At 41.4% G+C, this 23,607-nt stretch overlaps 1 protein-coding gene across 1 annotated transcript in view; it reads left to right on the top strand.

Annotated features, from left to right (window-relative positions):
- Positions 1–23,607, top strand: part of cntn4 (contactin 4) — a 261,996-nt gene that overhangs the window by 218,245 nt on the left and 20,144 nt on the right. Inside the window, exon 12 of the mRNA XM_080460691.1 lies at positions 14,586–14,713. Coding sequence (XP_080316817.1) covers positions 14,586–14,713 — 128 coding nt within the window. The remainder of the gene's footprint in view (positions 1–14,585; positions 14,714–23,607) is intronic.

The raw sequence follows: 23,607 nt of genomic DNA, 5'->3' as shown, positions 1-23,607 counted from the left end.
TTGAAGTGCGCCGCTGTTAAAGCAGCCTAAAAAAAGTGTAAGAGAATGAATACTGATTTTGTGTCGATCGCCCGCTGTCATTCTCTCTCCGGCACCGGTGGCCACAAAGGCACCTGTTACACTGTTGTTTAGCTTTTGACTGACGCCTCCAAAAGATCCCCGCCAAGCAGCCAATTTCAACACGATTGACGGTGATAATCTGCGAGGTACAGTGCTTTCTCACCGATCAAAGAGCGACAGGGCAGAGTGTGATTGAGCCGCATAATAACTCTGAACACAGGGGGAGTGAGGTGTGCTTTTTTAGGCTATCAGATGGTTTAATGGAATCAGACTGAGCGCCGGCGGGTTTGAAGCAAAACTTTCTTGTTTTTGTTTCTTTACCTTATATGCCAGGTGTTTTAAAATCTTCTTAGTTCAAAGGGGGCCAAGTACAGCCTATTTTGGCTTTGAGTGGGCCTGTAAAAAGGTAACATAACAACAAGTCCCCATCTGTGCAATCAAATAAAGCCAATTTCAACAATGTTCCCTGGTGTGAAATGTCCAAAAAGCAAGTTTTTCTAAGAGCAGCATTTTGCTGCCATCGGCAGGCCTGAGTTGAATCCCTCCCAGTTCTACTCCTGGTTCGAGTAGAGCGGTAGGGATTCTCAAACTTACCAAACAACAGTGACGAGAGCATAAATGCAACATCTTGGTTTCACACGTTTAGCTTTTTGTAATAACAGGAATAAGGCACCCAATCATCTCCATTGCTACTTACCCATCTCCTCGCGTATATTATTAGTATTTATTATGATATCTGACATTTAATCAGATCGGTAAGCTAATTAGCTCAGGCTAATGGGACTGTAATTATCGTGTCAGTGAAGTTTGCTATATGGCAGCATTATGTAAAATCAGTGTTGTAATCTTTCATTCCTGAAGTGGAGAACAGGGTGGAGTTAATTAAATGATTGAAACAATCCATTAATTAAACGACTATAATGTTCATAACTCATTTTAATTTTACACCCTAAGTGGTTTAGTTTGTTATAAACAGTGGATACGTATCCAGTAAGAAAAATCTCTTTTACAGAGCTGCGGTTGCGATCTGTCAGCATGACCAATACCATTACTGTCTTGATCAAATATTTTAGTAGGAAAAGTCAAATTCTTAATTGACAAATGTATCCTGGATCAGAAATGCAAGTCTGCTGTTTATCACAAACCAAAGCTTGTGAAAATCGAGGTATGACTACTTGTAAAACAGGAAGAAGGAGCAGGGACCCATCCAAGATGGCTGCTAAGTCGTTCTCACACAATAATGGTGAGATCAAACTTTTCGATGAATACACATGGTTTTTTTAATTCATTGATTCATTCCTACCAAAACCAGTTTGAAATGAAAAGAAATGTTGCATTGTGTGTTGAAACACTGAGATGAGATTAAAACGTGATTATTATCAATTGATTATTTTAATTGCAGCTCTGTACTAATGGACAAACTCAAAAGAGATTAGTCGTAAGTCCAATGTCGTCTGAACGTGTGGCGGGATGTCAAACATAAGGCCTGTGGGCCAAAACTGGCCCACAAGAAGCTCCAATCCAGCCAAAAAATCTCCAAGTAAATGGTACAAATTGATAAGTAAAAATGGATTCTTTAGATAAATTTCTTAAGAGTAGTGGACATAACATCACACTGAGCCCCAAGCTGAGATTTCGGTGATGTTGCCTTGAAAACTAGCAACCCCCGTTGCTATACAACAAGCCTCAAAGCCATGCTGTCAGGGTGAGTTTGTAAAAACATGCATTATTCAAAAACTATAGGAGACGTTTTTTGGGATATTACACTGTATTTTGCACCAGAAGGTTTCATTAAAATTGACTTTATGTGGATATTGTAGTAAAAAAAAAAAGTTAAATATAGACGAAATATAGACGTATACTATGCGCCATGACAAAGAAAAACTCAAAATGAAACTGGGCTACATGTGGCCCCTGAACTAAAAAGGGTTTGACACCCCTGAACTAGAAGACAGTGAGCTTGAAGTTCTACTTGGTGAAGAACCAGTTTGCTGACTCGATCATATCACGCAGACGATCCTTATTGCACCTCTTCACATCTTTCGACCTCCTCAACGTTAATCATCTGCTGTCCACGCGGTGATGCTCTGATCATCGCTGCGACTAATGATCCATGCGACAAGGTGAGAGTCGCTGGTCCAGGTCCAACTACAGCCCAAAGGATCAATATCAATTACACCTGTATCGAAGAGTTGTCACAGGTGAATGCCCAGGTGTTCTGTGTTTTCTCCTGCGTCAGCCCTCAGCTTTGTTGACAAGTGAAAAAAAAACGAGACTTGGAACCTTAAAATTTAAAAGACGGGAGCTTTGTGCTTTCCGATCGAGCGTTAACCTTGACGCTGATTACTTTACAAAACAACGAAAAATAGACGGTGAAGCTGCGTCTGTGGTTGCGTGAGACTTTACCTCGTCCTGTGCCGGAGATGCCTGATTTATGCCGCTGACATGGCCGTTTCTCTGCACCGCGGTACAAACTGCGGGGAACCTGAGCACAGACCACCTTTCAATTTATCACACGCCGCCTTCCTCCTTCCTCCTCTTTCCCCTCCACAAAGGCGGTCTGGGAGCATAGATCAAACACCTGAAGTTCGGTCCCGCCCCCTTTGTCCGGGCTCAGAGGATACGGCGACCTCGCCTCGTCCCCTCCCCCATCCTCACCCCGCGGCACCGTTTGTAACGCCGCACGTTCTGATACAATTATGATTAGAAACGTGGCCCCGCAGGTAGGTCGAGGCCTTATCTGAGAGCTTAGCATGGCCGGCTAACACTATATCACACACTCCCCCTCCAGGACTTCTTTTCTTCCCAACCAACTGCTTTTCGGAAGCTAGTGTGCAGCTGAAGTGCGTGTGTGCGTGCGTGTGTGCGTGCGTGTGCGTGTGCGTGTGCGTGTGCGTGTGCGTGTGCGTGTGTGTGTGTGTGTGTGTGTGTGAGCAGAGGCAGGAATCTTTGTGTACCTAAGGCCATATCTGGGACTAATTATTTGGTGAAACCACCGTAAGCTCGCGCCGATCTGTCTTCCTGTGCTCTCACGGCTGAGTAATCCCACTGATAGAATCTTAACCCCTATTTTCACAAGCATAGCTTTTTATTTACCCTGTTAATTAACTGGAGTGGCGGCGGAGGGGGTTGTCCCTCCAGTCGTGCCGCCAATCATCTGCGACATCCCGTCAAGCATTCAACACTGGTCTCGTTTGGAAAGATCTGATTTTACGAAAGATTTATCAAAAGCATGAAGAGCTTTAGTGCTTTTTTTTTTATTGAAATTGTTTCCAAGGCCCTGTTCATATGACAAGTGAAAAGGGAATCCTTTTTGGGTTTTTCTTTTTGTTTGAAAACGATGTCTGATTACACGTCAATGGCAGGACACAAGGTAGTGTTCATGTAGGGCCACTCGCAACCGCGAATGTTGAAACCACACACACTGTATACACACAGAGAACAATACGCTATAAACATTAACAATGGGAGTACATGGACATTCTTATGGACAGACGAAGATGTTGGATTGTTATTGCGGTGACAGTCAACTATAAAACGACCAAGTCAGGAGAAAATGGACTGGGAGTCATGACACTCTGGAGGCAAACATTATCCTCATTGTCCATCTACTGAGCATGTGCAGAACTGTTTGCTACAACTGAGGCGCGCACATTGCTGAGACGGAGTCCGAACGATTTCGAAAGGTTTTGTTCATAGTGACTCCGACCACCATTGTCATGTAAACGGACCTCCAGAATTCTACGGAGGTTTTGTGCTTTCATTTAGAATCATTGTTGTATAAACGGGGCCTAAAAGCCTAAAACTGCACGTTTCCCAACCATTTTCTGTCTCATTCATCATCACTTGTATCGTTACCCTTTCCTCTTATCAAACTGATAAAAGAAACATCAAAACAAGGCTTTCAAGTGGCTTTTTTGTTTTTGTTTTTTATTGTTTGCGAGCGAGCTTACAAAAAGCGTCTAAAGGAAATCACAAAAAAATTGCCCTTTTTCCTTTTCCTTGCCATTTCTACTTCACAGTGCCCCACGGCGGCTCCTCTGTGACTGATGTTATTTGTCTCTTTCATCTTGTCACAGAGTGAGGACAAGAAGGAGGAGGAGGTGAGGGGGACAGGGGTCCTCTCGAGGGTTGATCCGGCCCACAACACACACCTGTGTTTATTTAGAATTACACAAGTGCATCAGGGCCTCTCGCTGTGTTCAAAGTAATCGCCTCCTTTTAGGAGAATTACAGCCGTGTCCATTAAACCTGTGTGAGGCTGGGATGAAAGCAGGGGCCCTTCTGGTTTGGTCTCACCTGTGAATTATTGATACCTGCCTCCTCCTCATCATCCTCATCCTCCTCTTTTTCTTCTTGGTGCCTCTTCTCAGGAAGGAGGTAGAAAACATCTCCTCTGGTGATGTTTGTGACTGTGAAATGTGTTTGTGATCTGCTCAACCGAGGATCTAGGATCTGCACAACGTTTCACAAGGTTTTTGCCTGGTATAGATGATACTGTGGTTAGGTCCATGTTGATTGGTTGCAGGAACTGTCAATCATGGCAATAGTTTAGAAGTCACAGACAGATTGGGGGAGAAACTGAAAACACTGGCTCAGGTAGGGTAGTGATCAAGGACCTGGGTCGGGTCAGGGGGTGGGGATTCAATCCAGGTTCAGTGAAGGATGCAGAAACTGGTTGGGGCAGGGCACTTCCACTCCACAGGAGTCTTCAGAGAACCAACGTCCAACTCCGCCGTCAGAGATCCTGCTAGGGGTGTGGGTGGGGGGGTGGGGTGGAGATAGAGAGAGGTAGAGCGGTGGAAATAAAGAGGAGTAGAGCGATAGGTAGAGCGCAAAGAGACATGGGGAGGGTGAGAGAAAGAGAAGGGGGCAAAGAGAAGTAGAGGGAGAGAGAGGGGGCAGAGAGGTAGAGAGGGGGAAGAAAGAGAAGAAGAGAGAGAGAGAGAATGAGAGAGAAGTGAGGGGCCGAAAAGAGAGAGGAAGAGAGAGTCGGGGCCAAAAGGTAGGGAGGTAGTGAGAGAGCAGGGGCAGGGAGAGATATACCAAATAAAATGTTTTAACAAGGAAACGTGTGACCTTGAAGGATTCATGACTCAAAGTTTCTTTGACGGTGATGACTCCTTCAAAGAAAGTTTGATATGTGGCTGTGTAATTGAAATATCTGATATACAAATAGATTTAAAGACAATGGACATTACTAAACTAAGGATTTTGGGCAAATAAGAAAAGCCTTGTAGATCCTGAGTGGTCAGAATTTAGCTTCGGTATGAGGCGCTTGATTCTATCCCTGATATCAGTGGAAGGTTTGCTTTGGTTTTCTTGCGAGGATCACAAAGGTGGGATCTATTTTTGGCAGCTGAGATGATGATGATGGGCATGTGGTGCAGACAGGAGCTAAAACGTGCTAATCATAACCCTGTCGTCTGCTCCTGCTGCGCCTCAGTTGACTCCTCACTGTATCTGACCTCGTCTGCTCCTCTATTAGCTTCAAGCTGATGTGACAAACACTTCCAAAGACAGCCGGTCGGCTCGTTTGATTTCTGGGACATAAAAGTGGCTCCGCTGTCTTTGTGTGACGCCACAGGAAAGAGGCAGGGGGGAAAAACCGGACGGTGCAGCGAATGCTTGAGATCGGCCTCGGCTCTCCAGGATGGCTCTGGCTGATTTACCTCTATGTGGTTGCATACGGCTCTCTACAGAGCTTTGTGTGTGTGTGTGTGTGTGTGTGTGTGTGTGTGTGTGTGTGTGTGTGTGTGTGTGTGTGTGTGTGTGTGTGTGTGTGTGTGTGTGTGTGTGTGTGTGTGTGTGTGTGTGTGTGTGTGTGTGTTCCACGACTCACATGACAGCTCTATTGTCCCAGAGGAAAAGATGATTGTGGAAGTACACAGTGTATTGGTGCACAGACGTGGTACTCAGGGATGTTGAGGTGTCAGTGCAAGCCTCGATTTGGTAGAATTGACTGGGGTCGAGGCTCGTTCGGGGTGAAATAGTAGGTCTTAACTCGCAAATGTCTGACTACAGTGATTCTGATTTTGATTGTAGTGCTTGCCGTGGTGCTCTTACCTGAGTCATCACAGCAGCGTTGCAAAAAAACACGGATGGCCGCCAACACGTCGTAATTAACGCATCGCGGTTGTTTTAATTGTGCTTACTCTGCTGCCACTGCCAGGCAGGTCCGAGGGCCTGCAGTGCCATTTAATGGGCCATTTTCTTGCTAATTTATCAGCCTGCAGGTCTGATGTCATTAACAGCGTGCCTTCCCACGCCGCGACATGCCCTCGCATAACTGATGGTCGTAGCCGGCTTCCTCCGCGTTCAGCACTTTCTCCTCTCGTGCTGATATGAAGTGAGAAGTCTGCACTCAGCAGCACCATGTGGCTTCACTTTCACTTCCACTAACCGTCTGTGCACTTTCTTATCACTTTCACCGCTTGGCAGGAAAAAAAAAAAAAAAAAGCCAAGAGAAGCAGCGGGGGAGAACGTCAAAGCGCACCACGGTGGATCTGTCACATTTCACAAGCGCATGCACTCAAATGCGACCCGGAGAACGCTCCGCCCGGGTAGTAACAATGAAAGCGGATGAACTGTCTCTGTGTCGTGTGTCACTGCTGCTGCGGCTTTTAAATTCCCCTCCGTTTGAGCTCTGCCGCAATCCATGAGCACCACTCGCTGTCAGGAACCTGGTTTGAATACATTTGTAGCTCGACTCCATTGCTAATTGATTATGCAAGAAGATAAGACCTTTTCGTCATTCTTTTAACTTCCTATTTCACAGGAAGTACTCATCGACCTCCAACCAGGGGAGGGTACAGCTGAATTTTAAATAATGCAACACTTGGTCACTCTTCTTTAAATTGCACATCATTCCCAATCCCCACTTCTCCTTATCCCCTCACCACTAATCACTGCACAGCTGGCAACATGTCGGACAACCCAGCGGTTAGCAGGGGGCGCATTCAGACAGATAGCATTAGCAAAAGTTAGCCTGGTGTGTTAAATATATTCAAACATTTGTATTGAAAAACTAATTATCTTGCAATTAAAAGTCAAATTGAGGTTAAACAATGGATCACTAGTAAGGCAACAATTCCACTTTATTAAAGTTACTCGACCAGAATCCACACGGGAAAAATGAAAAATGTAGGACTTAGTTTTAGTTGTTGATGTACATCTCTATCACGCTCTCAATACCTTTCTGAAAGAAATTCGTCTTCACAATCAGTCAAACACGTATTTCCAGCATTTATTTCATGAAAGATGCCCGGGTTTGTTGACATCTTGTGGTTCCCGAAGCAAGATGGCATTGGTACGTTCCATCTCGCCAGATCTCCATTCTCCCTGGAAAAACATTGAAGACTATTCTCGTGGCTTTAAGACTCTTTCTTTGAGAAAGTCTGGCTTTATTTCGTGCTGAATCGGTCAAATGTTGATATTTTCGTCCAAGCTGCTGCGACGCCATCTTTGATATCCCAGAAACCCATGCGGCAGGGTTCTGAAGATGATGTCACTTAGGGAAACAAAAACACAGTTTACAACAAATTCCTGTAGCAACTGCATGGAAATTAGTGGAAATTAGTGGAAATGAGTGGAAATGGTCTTGTTTTCCTGTATTGGTTTATTCTCTATGCAGAAGTGACACATTTTATGGGAAGTATAATTTAAAAGATTTTTTTCTGGTAAAGTAATTTTAATATGTAAGCTAACCATGATTAAATCCAAATGAATAAAAGTCTCAGAGGAAGATACTTTCATTCAACCTGGTCATACTCATTGACTTACACTGACGACCTGCTGCTTTACCTGTATGTTTCATATGTGGAGAGAAACAACAATAAGTTGTATTAAAAACTAAATAGAACAGTTAAAACTTGCTTAAAGAGCAGCTTAAAGAATCAAAATGTCTCCAGTAAAATGGCCAAACCCTTTATTCGCTACACAGCAGCCATCTTAACGTCCAGCTGTCACTTTCACTATCACTTGAAAAATCAACACTTTCAGTTCAACTATCCAAACTATCCAAAATCACAAAAGTATTAGGACATTCCACATGATTTGGTATAAGTGGACCTTTTTAAGAATCCACTTTAAAGGAAATAGAAAATGTGTTGGGTTTTTTTCTTTACACACAAAACAATAAATACCAGTCTTTTAAACCATGTGAGGGACTTCAGACTTTGTATTAGTAAAAAACAAAGTGAACAATTGCCTGTGTTGGCAGCAGGGTTATTGCACATATGGTCATCGAGCCAAAACAAAGGAAATGAGAGTCTTACCGGCCTTGAAAAGTGTAAAAACACCTTTTTTTAATGATTTTACTTGCATTATTTGAATAGAACTACTATTCCTAAATGTTTCACTTGGAGTTGCATCACTTCACTAGAAATTATAACGGAAAACTGAATCCCCAAACTGAACATCAGAGGACTAAAATCAAATGAAATTTACGTGCCTCTGAACACCTCACGCAGAAAGTATAATATACTCTATCGCTGCTGTAATAAACAGATCTAAACTCTAAAAAAAAAATTTCCATAGCGCCAAATGCAACACCGGCATCTCAGGACACTTTCACAGAGAAAAACTCCACATTCCAAATTCCACATGAGCAAGTAGAAGTGAAAGGAAAAGCACCTTTTGACAGGAGGAAACCTGCAGAACCAGACTCAGAGGAGGACATTCTCTGCTGTTCCAGCTGTTGTTAGGAGATAAAAGAAGAGAAGAGAAGAGAAGAGGACAGACACACAGATTGTTGAGAGGTATTCAAACCCTGTTTCAGATCGAGGGTGTGTAGCGCTGCAATGTGTAATAATGATACAATTTGTAATAATCTAATAAATGTTCAACTCATTTTGTAACAATCTGCCACATTTTGTAATGAAATTCCTGAAAGCATTTTCTTATGAACTTCGCCGCATTTTGTAATAACTTGTTACATATTGCAACAGTTATTACAAAATGTGGGTTAAATGATTAAATGCACTCAGTGGCACTTACACTCTGATTTCATTTCTTCAAGAAAAAATAAATGGCTACTGGAAATACTGGTTGGCAGCCACAATGGCAGGTGATCTAAAAAGTTCAACCTGATTTAGAGCCCTGCGTTCTACCATTGCTATGTTGGCAGGACATGAGCATAATCCTAATTTTTTCCTCATTATTAAACAGAGAACCCTGTATACAGATAAAAGGCAGAATTTATTACACAATGCACCAAATTATTACATTTTCTTAAAAAAAAAGTGTTGTAATTTTGTAATAACTGTTGTTACAAAAGTTATTACAAAACTCCGCAAAGTTTATTAGAAAATGCATTCAAGACTTTTTTTTACAAAATGCGGCAGATTATTCCAAAATGCACCGTCAATTTACATGTTGAGTTGAAAATGTATTACATCATTACACATTGCACCAACAGATAACAGATTATCACAACAAAGCCATAAATCCACTGGCTGCAGGTGTGAGCTGGGTACGCGCCTCAGACCACAAACCCCTACAGACGTCACGAAACACATCTTATGAGACAAAGTTGAAAGAAGCTCCCATAAATGCTGGTTACCTAATACTGTAACACCTTAGCTAAGAGAAGCATTCCATGGCCTTGGCATGTACAATGTAACAGCATTACATAACCAGAAGAGAAAAAAAAAAACCCACGAGGCATGTCTCATAGTAAGGTTGAGACCTCACACAGCATTATAGAGGAGAACACGGAATATGGCAATTCAACAATTCCCACATGAGCAACAATTGAGATGAAACTGTTTTAACAAAAAGAAGTATCCAACAGAAAGAGGTCTTAGCAGCCGGCTGCCGTCTGCCTCAAGTGATTTTTATGGAGCTAAAATTGCAAATTTCAGCTCAGTGTTTTGATTCCTGGCCCAAACCTTGACTTCCTCAGCTCAGTCTCAATACGCCCATACTGCAGTTTTCAGACAACCGGCAGCTGCCTTTAATGGAAGTTTCTTTTCTTTTCTTTATCTAAACTGCACACTAAACTCTACTCGACAGCAGGAAAACAAAGCTAGAGAACCTTGCAAAGTAATTATCAGTTCAAGAGTCAAGGATTTTGGTTCAGGGTTTAGCAAAACAGATTAAAAATCAGGATTAAAAACTCCCCAAAATGTCCACTGCTCAATGTACAGTATACGTTAGAATTTTTTTGTTTTTTTATTGTTGAAGGAAACAGCGAGAACACGCAAACTTCCCACCAATCTGGACTCAAACCCACAACCTTCTTTCTGTGAGCTCATAAGCTTAAAGGGGACATATCATGCAAAATCCACTTTTTTAGCCCTTAAATGCATTTTGTTGTATATTTAGAGTGTTTAGAAGTACAGAAAAGTTCAAAGTAGTCTCTTCAGGTGCTCCGTTGATATCTTTATATTCTGTTTTGGTCATATTTTGCGATCGGTTTCGATTTTTCTATTCTCTATTACGTTTTTTGAACAATGACGTCACAGTATTCTCAGCGGAACTGCCAAATTAGGACATCGACATTTCGAGCAATCCGCCATTTTTGTTTCTCGCTGCGATTTTGTAGTCCAACCGAAGTTACGAGAGGATAAGTTGAAATGTTCGGTTGTTGGATGTAGTAACCCACAAGCTTCGTTACACCGTCTCCCAGCATCAGAACCTTTTCCAAGTGCCTGGTTGAGTTTTATTTTTCACAGAAATGTACCCACATCTGTGGGTAAGGTCATTTTTGTGTGCGCGAATCACTTCAAGGACGACTGCTTCAGCAACCTCCGCCAGTATAAAGAAGGATTTGCCTAAAGACTTGGTCTGATTGAGCGGTCAGTTCCTTCTATCTATGGAGACGACGAACAGAGCACTTCGGTAAGCTGTATATAACGCTAAAAAGTGTGATGATAAGACGTCCCTGTCATTGTTTTGTTAGCATTAGCAGTTGCACCGTCTTCATATGTTAGCGCTGTGTGCTCGTTTTAGATTATAATGTAACTTCTGTGTTAAATAGTCGTTGTAATACAGGCAGTATTGTAGTAGTGGGCATGGATGGAGAAGTTAGTGTAAATATAGTAACACACCATTGCGTTACATCCATATGAAGACGTTGTTCTGCAGCTGCATCATCGTCATTTTCATCTCGCTCCGCCGGGTCCGACTCTGGCTCCAACATGTATGGCTGGATGGACAAATCTTCCGTTGTTGACATTTTGTAAATAATGTGTGAATATAAAGTTTCTGCGCCGCTAGATAATTGTATCTGTTCTATCAAACTACAAAGATGGCCGAACAGGGTGACGTTGAACCGAGTATCACCTCTGCAACCTGGAGAGGAGGCGGGGTATGAAGTGTCTCATTTGCATTTGAAGAGACCGCCCCAAAACGAGTTGCTCTCAGAAGCACATCAGAAAAGGGGTTGAAAAGGGGCCTGTTGAGCTATAATAATGAGGAATTCAGACCCAAGCATTGCAGTTCCGCGTTGTATAGACCACAACTGTATGATTTATATGTAAAAAGGAAGGATTTAAAAGCATGATATGTCTCCTTTAAAGCAGCTGATGGAAACCCAACAACTGAAACAAAATGCTGAAACTGTATATTTGTAAATCCAAAGTTCTGCACTTAACTGAAATGCAAAAAAAACCCCATAAAACTGAACAAAATGACAAAATTTTATGGTCAGTAAACTAAAATACTTGGCTTAACGTAGCTGATAAGAAAGCAAAGATGGACCCATGCCAACTTCGATCCTCTGTACAACCAAACTATTTTAGACTGAAACACAAACCTACTTATGTCGCATCATGTAGTCAAAGCACCTAGATGAACAAAGCTGAACCAAATGTAAAAATGGAATGGTCTTAAAACAAAAACACTTTGCTTCCAAAACAATTGGTTGGACATATCAAAATGCAAAAGGAAAAATGCTCATGGAAACTGAAAGTCTGAGCCTAAAGGCTACATTTGAATCGCTGTAAATCTAAACTGTTGCGCTTATCATAGGTAATGAGGCTATAATACGAAATTTAAATGCTAAATTTCTAGCATTGCACAACCACAGCAACTAGCTTGTAGTAGCTGATGAACCAAACTGCAAAGCTTTGTGATCATAGAACCAAAACACTTGGATTAATGTCGCAAATAACAGGGAAAACTCAGCCAAAAGGCTAAATTTATATAGTCATGCAACTGATGAGAACCTAAAGATGGAATACACAATACTGGCTTTGATCCACGGTACTATAGAAATACTTAGCATAACATAGCGAAGATGTTTACGACTGAACCGAAATGTTAAACTTGTTAAACAAGGAGCTTGACGGTGCAGATGAGATCCTATAAGATGAACTAAAACATTCAGGTCATGAAGGTATGATAATAAAACAGAGAGAGAACACCGAAAGAGTTGCAGCTGAAGACCCTGTTTACACAATGGTTTCTAGTGAAAATTGAACATTTTAATTGGGTGGTTTTGTTGGTTTTGTTCTGAAAATGCAACTTTTGAAAATGGCTCCCAAGGTGGAACCTTATAAAAATGCCCCGTCTCCGTGCACACAGAGAAAAAAACGCTGCTACTGCACATGCGCAGTACTGCTCTGGGAAATAGTTCTTTTGCACATGTGCGAGGAGATGGACAATAACGTTTGCCTCCATGACTCCCAGTCCATATTCTCCTGGGACTTGGTGGTTTTGTAGCTGAGAGTCACTCTGAATAACAATCCAACTTGGTCGTCTAGTCATACGAATGTCGGCGTACATCATTTTCCGAACATTTCAGTGAACATAAGACTTTTCTGAAACTCTCAGGGACGAGAGTTGCAAATGAGTGTCGAGCTATATACTCTATGTGCAACACATTGGATTTTATCTATGTATATTGCACTGTCCCTGATAAATAAATATATATAATAAAAAAAAAATGGAGAAACCATGCATTTTTACTTGAATTGTTGTCGTGTAAGCTGGGCCTGAAACTCTTAAACCAGACCAGAGCGCTTAAAGGTAAAGTAAAGTTCCACCAGAAACACATGAAAAGTTCTTGTGATTCGATCTGTGATTGCCCTCATCTTCAGGTCGCGTACGGACCAGCAGAGGACTCTGTGACTCCTTCGCCTGGTGTGGTTGATGAACAGTAAACTTTAAGCAGCCTCACATCATTTTTTCTCTGGCTCACAATCAGGCGTTTTACATTTCCAGTTTGCAGAATCAGCAGAGCATTCCAGATCATTAGAATTCAGCCAGCTTTGATGAGGCGCTGCACCCTTGATTTCCCACAGTACTTTGCTTTCAAGGGCGCAATTTCCATTTTTTGCTTGTTATTTAGAAAATGTCAACTTTTGTTAAGGCCTCTTCGACCTTTTTTGGTCATTGTATAAAGGGCATGGAGCCACTGTTGTCCCACATATCTTAAAGTCACACGCGGACTTAATCAGCCCTGAAAATATGGTCCAATTTGCCATCGTTGTCATCCGTGAAGGAGCATAAGTTAATTAGAGGCACTGAGAAACTCTCTGGAGTAGTCACTTATCTCTGTGGTCCCCAACTTAGGGTTCGGGTTCCCCTTGGTGGCTTTGTCTGGTTGTTCAAATTAGAGATCTCTCTGTCAAAGAAAAGCAGAAGACACTTTGTAGAATCGAGAGCAGTTGGCGAGAGTGAGTGTGTCCACCAGTGTTTGGCTTCACTGTAATGTTTTGACAAATCAGATATCATCACACATAATTTCCTCCGGAAATATTCCATCTAGAGACACTACAAAGGAAATGTGTTGGGACGTACTGACTTCTTGATCGGGTACGTCAGCGCCATGCTACAGAGTGAGAAGTGTAAAATAAACTCACTCACCACTTAATTAGATTCACCTTGATAGTAGCAGGTTTCACCTTCTGAATTGCCATGAGATGTTGGTAGCAATGATAAAACAAGGTGCTAGAAACCTTCCTTGGAGATATAAGTCTGTACTTGACGTGATAACATTGGCTACAAACGTCCCAATACAGTACCAATGATTATATATAAGACAGGATGAATCCATGTTTTCATAGTGTTTACACCAAATTCTCTGTGTGGCAGCAGAAATGGAGACTCATCTGCCCTTCAAGGTATTCCCAATCTTCTATTGTCCACTTTTGGTGGTCCTGTGTGAACTGTAGCCTCAGTTTCCTGTTCTTACCCGACGGCAGTGACACACCAGGGTCTTCATCAGCTTCATCTCGTTGGAAAAGCCCACAGATGCTGTTCAGCACACCTCGGTTGAAACCAGTGGTTCTTTGAGTTCCAGTTGTGTTTCAATGATCTCCATCCAGTTTGTCTATTCTCCTCTGACATGAGCAAGCCCACTGGATAGTTTCTGTTTCATCAAATTCTCTTCAAACCCGAGAGGTGGTTGTGCGTGAAAATGCAAAGAGAATGCAGTGTCATAATCTGGATTTAAGAACTCATCTTCATCATGTTTACACCACATGCAAATAGTTGAAGGGGTGTACCTAATAAAAATGGTCAGACTATCTGTACAACCTGTGACAGTGATATGACTACCCTTTTCTTTTTAACCACAGGGTGGCCATTCTGGAGAACGGCAACCTTCGGATCTGGAATGCGACCAAGTTGGACGCAGGCCTCTACACCTGTGTGGCCAGGAACCAGTTCGGCGTGGCGAGCAGCACAGGAAGCGTCACAGTTAAAGGTATTTCCTGTTTCCTCTTCACATTTCATCACCGTCTCTTTTTTTTTTTTTTTTTTTTTTTGAAGCTCAGTCAGCAGGAGCTCTGACTCGTAAAGCCCCGAACACACTTTTTTCAATACATTTTTTTTGTGCTCTGACAGCATGCAGAGCTGTTTGATATTTCATTCTCCTGCTTGAAAAGCTAACCTGAAGTGTTTGATTTCATAAATAAAAAATGACCGGTCCTGAAGCATCCTCTCTCTGAGTGACGGACCTGTTTTTTTTTTTTTGTCATTAATAGAGACAGAAGCACCTCGGTTACGGTGTGTGTTTGCCGAGATGTTGAAAGCCGCTCGCGTCGCAGCCTTGACGCTTCCTGTACAAGTCAAAGTCCTGGTGTTGTTAGATCATCTGGGCTGGGGATTGCATTCCTGCTCCAGCGCTGTGACTTATTATACTTCATTAAAAATGAATGTGAGCTGGGTACAAAGTGCGCCGCATGGGCTGACTTTATGCTGCACACGCTGCAGTTCCTCCGTCCTGTTTCCACGGGGGGATAGTCTTCACACCTCCTCGTCTTCCTCTGGGACTCGCTGACATATTCAGTGAACTATACCCTCACTGCGACCCCCTTTTTTCTTCCACGGGGGTTGCCTGGTTCATTTGTGTTATTGTGATTTGTTCTGCCGTGACCTTTCCTGTCAAGCTTTGAGAGATTTATAGAATCATCGATCCGTCGTGTATCGGCCTCGGGGAACAAAGTTCAGGCCTCGTATTTCAAAAGCTCTTACCACAGATTTACATGTAAAGTGAAAGTCCAGGTCCAGAAAAGAGGCAATAATGAGCAACTCATTTAAACACAAGTCACAATAGTTCAGACTATGCAACATGTCAAGTGTTGGCGCAGGGACGTTTTATTGAATTTAACAAGTATGTACATTTTACACTGGATTGGAAGCTAGATGAGTAAAAAAAAAACAAGAAATATTAATTACAACGATGTTCCACTGAGATGCATCTGGTTCTAAATTTCAATCAAAAGGTAAACAAGTAAACAATGAATTGCTTACATTTTTGCCACACCAAGAGCGGAAAAGATCAGAAGTATGCGAAATTCATGAACAAACAAGCTGTTTAAGATGTTTTAGTCTTTTTAGCCATTTTAGCTGTTTTACCAGTCTACGTTAAGTTGTATTAGCCATCTGAGCTCATGTAGCTATTGTAGCTATTGTAGCTATCTTCACGCTTGTTGCTGTCTCAGCTGTTCTACTCATTTGAGTTATTTGTTTCAGTTGTTTTATCCATTTTAGTCTTTTAAGCTATTTTAAAGTCTTTTTAGCAGTTTTATTTGACATTTGAGCACTTGTATTCTTTTTAGCTATGTTAGCTGTTTTTGCCATTGGAGATGTTTTAGTTGTTTTATCCGTTTAGATTTGAGCTCCTATAGCAGTTTCACCTGAATCAACTGTTTGACCTCTTTTAGCCATTTTACATGTTTTTAAATCACTTTTTTGGGGGTAGCATTTTAAATGTTTTGTAAAACAGTTTAAAAAAAACATGGCTTTGACCATTTTTAAATGATTTAGAAATTTAAGTTATTTTACGTGTTCCGTTTTTTTTTTTCCAGTTGTTTTAGCTGTCAAAGCTTTTTTTGTTTTTAATTATTATTGTTATTAGTATTATTGTGATTTTAGGCATCTCACATGTTTTAAGAATTTGGGCTCTTTTAGCCATTTGAGCAATTTGTTATTGTTGCCATTGTTGTTATTGCCCGCCTCATCACACATGTGCAGAAGAACTAAAACTACAGCCATGGTGCGCATGGGCAGTAACAGTGTTTCAGAAAAGTTGCATTTTCATGGAGACAAAGTCTGAGCGTTTTCACAAAGTTCCACCTCGGGAACCGTTTTCATAAAATTGCAACGAAAGTTTACTGTTTACTTAAAATCGTTGTTGGTGTAAACCGGGCCTCAGACGTCTTTACCAACTGAAGCTTAAACTGTATGAACGCTGCCACTTTACCTGTGTTGTCCTGATCCTGGCTAGTTTTTATTCTCCCGTGCATGTTCTTTGGCTAATATACACAACACAGGATCTAAGCTGCTCTATGAGCAAAGCCTTTGCGGCTCTTGATATCTGTAGAACAGCTGTGAACAGATAAACCATTGACCGTGCAACGTTCTGACTGAACATTGCAGCCAAGTGTAGCCTGCAGCCCTTTCAGATTTTCTCCACGATTAACTGGAATGTCACAAGTCACATTTCCAGTACAGATTCAAGGGGGAGAGTGGGTTGTCGTGCATCATTAGCATCAGAAGCTGCAGTGATGACACCTGGAGTCAAAGTGTAATAATGTGTTTCAGCAGCAGGGAACAGATCGGCATCCCGAGGCTTATATAAAAAAAGTCGTGACAGAAGTACCTTAAACTTTTTTTTCCCTGCGTTTCGGGTTGTATATTTTAACAGATTACAGGAGTTTTTCCTCATCAAGTATTTTACACAGGCGCCGTTGCATTCCTCCAGTTATACTACAAGCAGCATATTCTAAGATGTTAAGGCGAAGCCTGTCGGCAAGATCGCGCCCCGTAAATTCACTCACACCTTTCATTCCACAGCTGGGAGAGAAAATACTCTTCAGTGTAACCACGCCGATCACTATAAAACCTTTCACCTGTCTGGGAATGAACTGCATGAGTGGAAAAAAAGAGATAGAGAGAGAGAGACTGAGGAAGAGAGAGAGAGAGAGAGAGAGAGAGAGAGAGAGAGAGAGAGAGAGAGAGAGAGAGAGAGAGAGAGAGAGAGAGAGGGAGAGAGAATCTAATAAAGCGGTGCCAGAATCCTTCCAATACCTTATTCTGTATGATTGAGAAATGCTGTGTGTTTTCAGCACTCTCTGAAGAGAAATCTCTTCTTCATAACGCGTAGGAGATTCTACTGCTTCTCCTCACTTCTTCTTGTTTGTGATTTCTGCTCGAAGGTTCAAGCCATTTAATTGTCTCTCTTCTACAAGTTAGCAATCTGTTAAATCCTTTGAAATGCAGTGTCAACACCAGTCTCTTCTCTTATTTTCCCAGTAGCTATAGAAGCCACAGCTAATTGACTTTCTCACCCCAGCGGGGTAGTGTTGGATTGAATACTTAAAAAAAGAAAATAACATTGATTAATGCCAATGTGAGTAACAGCGAGAGGAATATCCTACACTCTATCTATACGGTAATTCCCTTTTCACCAGAAAACACATCACATAATAGAATTTTAAATAACTCTGGACCGGCTATATCTCCTGTAAATCACTATCAAGGCATGTTTCTTTTTTCTGCTGAATTATAAAAGACAGATTTCATATATAATGATCACTGGAAGCAGTCGGGGACATGGGGAGAGCTGCGAGTGCACCTTGCTGCAAATTTATGCTGATGCCTCACATTGAAGTCTCTATAAATAAAAACTTGCACAAATGACGGTGGGAAATTAACAACGTAAAATATGTTTGTGCTTGTGTGCACGCATGTGATAATTGCTGTGAAATGTAAAGCAGAGGTATGACAGAAAGCGAATACTCCCGTCATATTGTCCCTTTTATCCCACAATGGAGACGATACTGGCTGCCACAATGGACGCACCCATATGTCTTTTTTAAAGGACGAGTGCCAGTATGAGTACTAGGTTATGTGAAGGCTGTGCGTCACCGCGAACCGCCTCCAAACAGCCTCTGCGTCGACGGTACACACACCTCCAGCAGCGTTACAATCTACAGTATGTACAGGTCAGTGCATAGATAGACGCCACGCACTGCGCTGTGTGTACTGTAGACTGTAGACCAGGGAACCAAGCTTGTGTGCCGATACACGCTGCAGCTCGCTATTAATGAGTTATACTTCAATCATTATTAGCATGTAGCATCACTGGTGTGTGAGCCCCCAAAGTCTTTAGCATGTAGCACAGAGCTACGTGCAGAGCAGCTAAACTAATGAGCGACATCAAGCGAACTCTGCTGGTCTAAATGTCTCTGGTAATTAAGTTGCTGTTGTACAAACTATTTTTCTCTTTCTCTTGATATTCTGGCAGAACATAATTTACTGTCCGTCTTCATTCTCATTAATCTTAAAGAATCTCAAAACTGCGGACATGGCTAACGCTCGCTTGCGTACCCGTGGGTGACGTTGCTGCTGCTTGATGTCACATAGTACACGCAGGGTCTTTTCACGAGTACTTTTGGTATTAGACCCGATACCCAATACTGATATCAGTATCGTTGAATCCCTTGTAGTCACGCTCCCTATAAGTGATTTCGGGGGGTTTGGGGGGGTGCAACTTGGCGTGCTCACTGTAGCTTCAGGTTGATGGCCTCTATGTGATTTTCCAATCACGCTCCAAGGAAACACGCCGCCGTATGTCTTCCCAGCATAAGTGGGCAGCTCTGTCATCCACTTATTATTCCAGTTGAAAGGAAACGCAGCCTTCATTTGAGTCCCTCGCTCACTCGTTTCCTTTCTATCATCGTATGTTAAAGTTGTTTTCTGCTGCCTGATGTACAAATGTTCCCATATATGATCCTCTGCCTCTCTGCCACAATCGATACTGTCTCGTGAGATGGGATGGTGTAATTTACATGCGCTACTTCTCTGCAAATTGGAAAACCTGTTTAGCAAAGGGGTGTGTGTTTGTGTGTGTGTGTGTGGGGGGGGGGATTTATGTGGTGGGATCAGCCCTTATGGGAGATGACAGTAGTTTATTCAAATTGACTTTGGTGACGGCAGTCTAGAAAAGTACCTGTCAGAAATCATCGGGGGACCACCTCCACCTCAATCCCCCCCGCCCCGCGGTGAGCAAGCCACCTAGCAAGCGGCGCAGGAGCAGTTGCAACAGATGAGGCCTGTTAATGCCCCCATTATTCCAACGCTGGGGGGCTATTAGCAGATTAATTGTTCTTGATTATAGACGCGCTCCCTGAATTATGATTACGCTGGAGATGGGCCGTCGCAATTAGCCGATTATTACAGATGGTCAGCGGGTGCCAAAATTCCACGTTAGCTTCTGAAGGAAATTGACTTTGATTAATTCTGGACATCAGAATAACACCAGGTATCTTGTGTTTCCAATACCCAAACACTAACCTTATGTATTTGACACTGTTTGTGAAGGATTTCCTGATATTGATAATAGTATAATTCATCTGTCAAAAACTGAACTCAGTCCAGCTACTTGACATGAACTAACAAAGCAGCTGATTAGTGAAGTAGTGAACATCGGGCATGCAAAGATTTTTCAACATAAACAATGAAAATAAAATCCTTGTCTTTCCACCAGAACCAACGCCACACATTTCAGGTCTTTACCAGCTTGACTGTCCACTACATATATCATACGCAGCTATTCTATTTCTTGACAGACGCATCTCATAAAATAGAACTAGACAGGAAGTCCCCACACAAAAAGCATCGGGAATCTGATCATTATAAAAATAAATCATCTCACATTGACTTCAGATTATGCTTCATACCTGCTAGCAACAGGCATGAAGAATAAAAACACAAATATTAAAGAAATACTACCAGAAATTACAGAGTTAAACCCGTCAGTAACTTCAAACTGCTGCTGCTGCATGTATACTGCACACTGATGTACGATATAGTGTTTTCCAGATGAGGTTCTTCACAGTTGAGGTAATTTTAACTCTTACTCTCAAAGCAACTTCTTAACCATATAGAAGAGGATTAATATTAAACCTCTTCTTTAAGTTTAGAAATAACCCGATGGAAGAAGTTAATTTTGCCAATCCGGTCCAATTTTACCAGCTTGCACACTGACTTCTGATGTGTATCTTTCATCGGAATCCTACATACACACACACACACACACACACACACACACACACACACACACACACACACACACACACACACACACACACACACACACACACACAAACTCGTTGTTCAAAGAAGAAATTGAATGTGAATCACCTCATATGGCCAGTTATGAGATACTTCAGTTTATCATTTCGTTGATGACATTTGCTATGATTAAAAAATGAACAGATAATCTCTCCCTCCACCTCAACCAGGGTTTGAATCCCTCTCCAGTCTTCCCTATCCTTTTCTCTCCTTCTTTCCACTACCCCCAACCAGAAGAGCCTGGAATGTGTGGTTCTACAGAAAGTCTCAACCTCTGAGTCTGGTTCTACGGGGTTCTTCTTGTTGTATTTGACGCAACAGAAATTGTAGATAATTGAATTGTTGGTTTTGTACCTCACCTCCCCAGCCTGATTCTTTGTTCTTGTCCACAACATTGTTGTTGTGCAACACATTCGTCTTACATCGTGCAGTAATATTTTTAGTATTTTTAATAGTAGTATTTTTTTTATGTTTGATCGCATGGTTACAATTTATTGTCTGGGAAAGTTCAACTCATACATATAGAAAATGGAGAGCATCATCCGTTGGTAACCACTTTGTTGCCATGTAAGCAGAATGGCTTGAAACGATGACTCGTCTAATTTAAAGCTTTGTTCTGTTCCTGAATAACGTGAGATAATGTAAAACCCATAAACCTCTGACCCTCTGTCCTGGGGCTGAGGAACCACTTCCCTTCATGCTTCGGATATCACACCATTTTACCACACTTGATTCAAACGAAAGGATCATTAAGCTCAGTTGAAACCTGACAATGAATCATTGATTTTAAGGGCAATGTTGCAAAGAAACTCAAACATACAGTGTGTCTCCATAGTACAGCAGAGAAGTTTACATGACTGCCTATATCAAGGTCAAATACACAGAGGAAGAATGGAGAAGCAATGCAAAGACAACATGAATGTTCCTGATGTGGCTATTAGATGAATTGATTCTAGAAATAGATGAGAATCCTCGGATCCCCCCTGAGTCTAGACAGTGGCGGCTGAGGATCGCTGAGGAGCCTCCCTGATCGGTGGTGACGGGGTTAAAGGCCGAGTGCACATCCGCGACTCTGAAAGACAGATTGACAGAATTACAATGGTATTTAAAGAGCAGGCAACAGAGGACTGATGGGTTCAGGAAAGCCACGGGCAGAAAGATCGTCGGACAAAAGGAGTCACGACTAAACTGTGGATCGGGCGTGATGAAGTGAGGGAGAAAATTTGCATATATTCACCTTTGAATGAATACGGAAGTGAGGTTAATGAACAGATCTTACTTAATGAACACGGAGATGCTTTGTAACAAGAGTCTTTGGTACAGGATGGTTAGTGGCTGCATGTATAATGTGGGGTTTAAAAGTTCATCTGAATTCTTCTATAGTCATCTCGCGAATTTGAATGAGATGGAAGATCACATGAGAATAGTTGAGTGTTTTTAAAAGGAGAAACAATTTAATACATGCACTGGCTCGAACATTATCTTCTGTTTTCTTGATAGGATAAAAAAGTGTGGTATGTGCAGAGACTGGTTCAGCAGAATTTCTCCTCTGCTTATGTTGTGCAGGTTTCATCCCATTGAAAGGTTTTGGGTCCCCCCCCCCCCCCCCCGTGGCCTTTACTTGCTTTGCTTCAATGGTATTGTTGTTGTTTTTCTTTGTAAAAATGCCTTGAAATGATGCTAGTGAATTATAATTGATTGAAAGGTCTTGATTGAAAAAAAAAAATAATTCTATGAATGAAGACCCTTAAAAAACAATTGGGAAAGCAAAATTAATCAGTCTTGCTTTTGAAAACCAACGCAGTATTTTCAATCAAGACATACTTTCTCATTTTGGTATGATTCAGTCATTGCCAGTTTACTCAGGGTTTTACTTGACATCCATGTCGGAACATACAGAATGTGGGTTTTGTCTGATTCAACAGCCTGGTTCAACACCCAATACAAACAGAGGAAGAGTCGGCCAAGGCCCTCCATGTTTTTGTGGTAACGTTGCCAGAACCAACATGACGCCGCCAATCATTGAAACTCTTCCCTTTATTTGACTGGACCTGCTGTTGCTGTTGAGCTAAGATTTTTATTTTTTATTTGTTTTCAGAAACAATGCAGTCCACCCAAACCACTTTGTCTCTGTATCTCTTTAACCTACACATTTTTGGTACATTCTGTAATATGCTTTAAATAAATAATGTTACTATTCCATTCACTGAGCCTCCCCGAGCTCTGTGGGGTTCCCACAGCGAGGTAATCGACTCTCACTCTGGGTAAATCTAACGTAGAGAGGTCTTTTTTCCTAAAGACATTCATAGATCCCAGAATGGTGCTCATACTGTTATTGTAGCACCACCATAATATTGACATGCAAGGCTTTCAGTAAACAATGGTGTTTCATTTAATATGTCCATTTATGCTCCTTTGAGGATTGCTGTTGCTTTGTTTCTGGTGATCCTCCCATATTAAGGGAATTTGCCTTGTTTGTCTTATCTTTATGACATTTTAATGACAGCTTTCCATATTTTTCCTGGTAGGACCTGAATCATAAACATTGCTAAGCTACGTAAAGTTCCCTTCATGTTAGCTAGATTCAATCCATAACAACAACAACAACTATTATTTATTTAGTTATTTATTTATTTATTTATTTGTTTATTTATTTATTTATTTGTTTGTTTATTTTATTTTTTTTATTTATTTTTTTATTATTATTATTAACATCAAATACCAAATAAAAAATAGTTTGCAGTTATTGGCTTCTTATTGTTAGTCTTGAAGATTTCACAAATCATTATGTGTCTCCACGATCATGTATGATGATAATAATATATAGCTTTTTCTTGTTATCATATATCTTTGTGTTCATTTTCCCCTCTTCATTTCGACTATTTCATTGTATGTTTTAAGGAGATATATATATATATATGTATATATATATATATGTGTGTGTGTATATATATATATATATATATATATATATATATATATATATATATAGAATAGCTTTTCCCCTCATATATATAT

The sequence above is a fragment of the Lipophrys pholis genome (assembly GCF_963383615.2).
Source record: "Lipophrys pholis genome assembly, chromosome: 4".
NCBI lineage: Eukaryota > Metazoa > Chordata > Actinopteri > Blenniiformes > Blenniidae > Lipophrys > Lipophrys pholis.
Note: the sequence above shows the minus strand (reverse complement) of the source record. Positions and strands in the feature narration are given on the sequence as shown.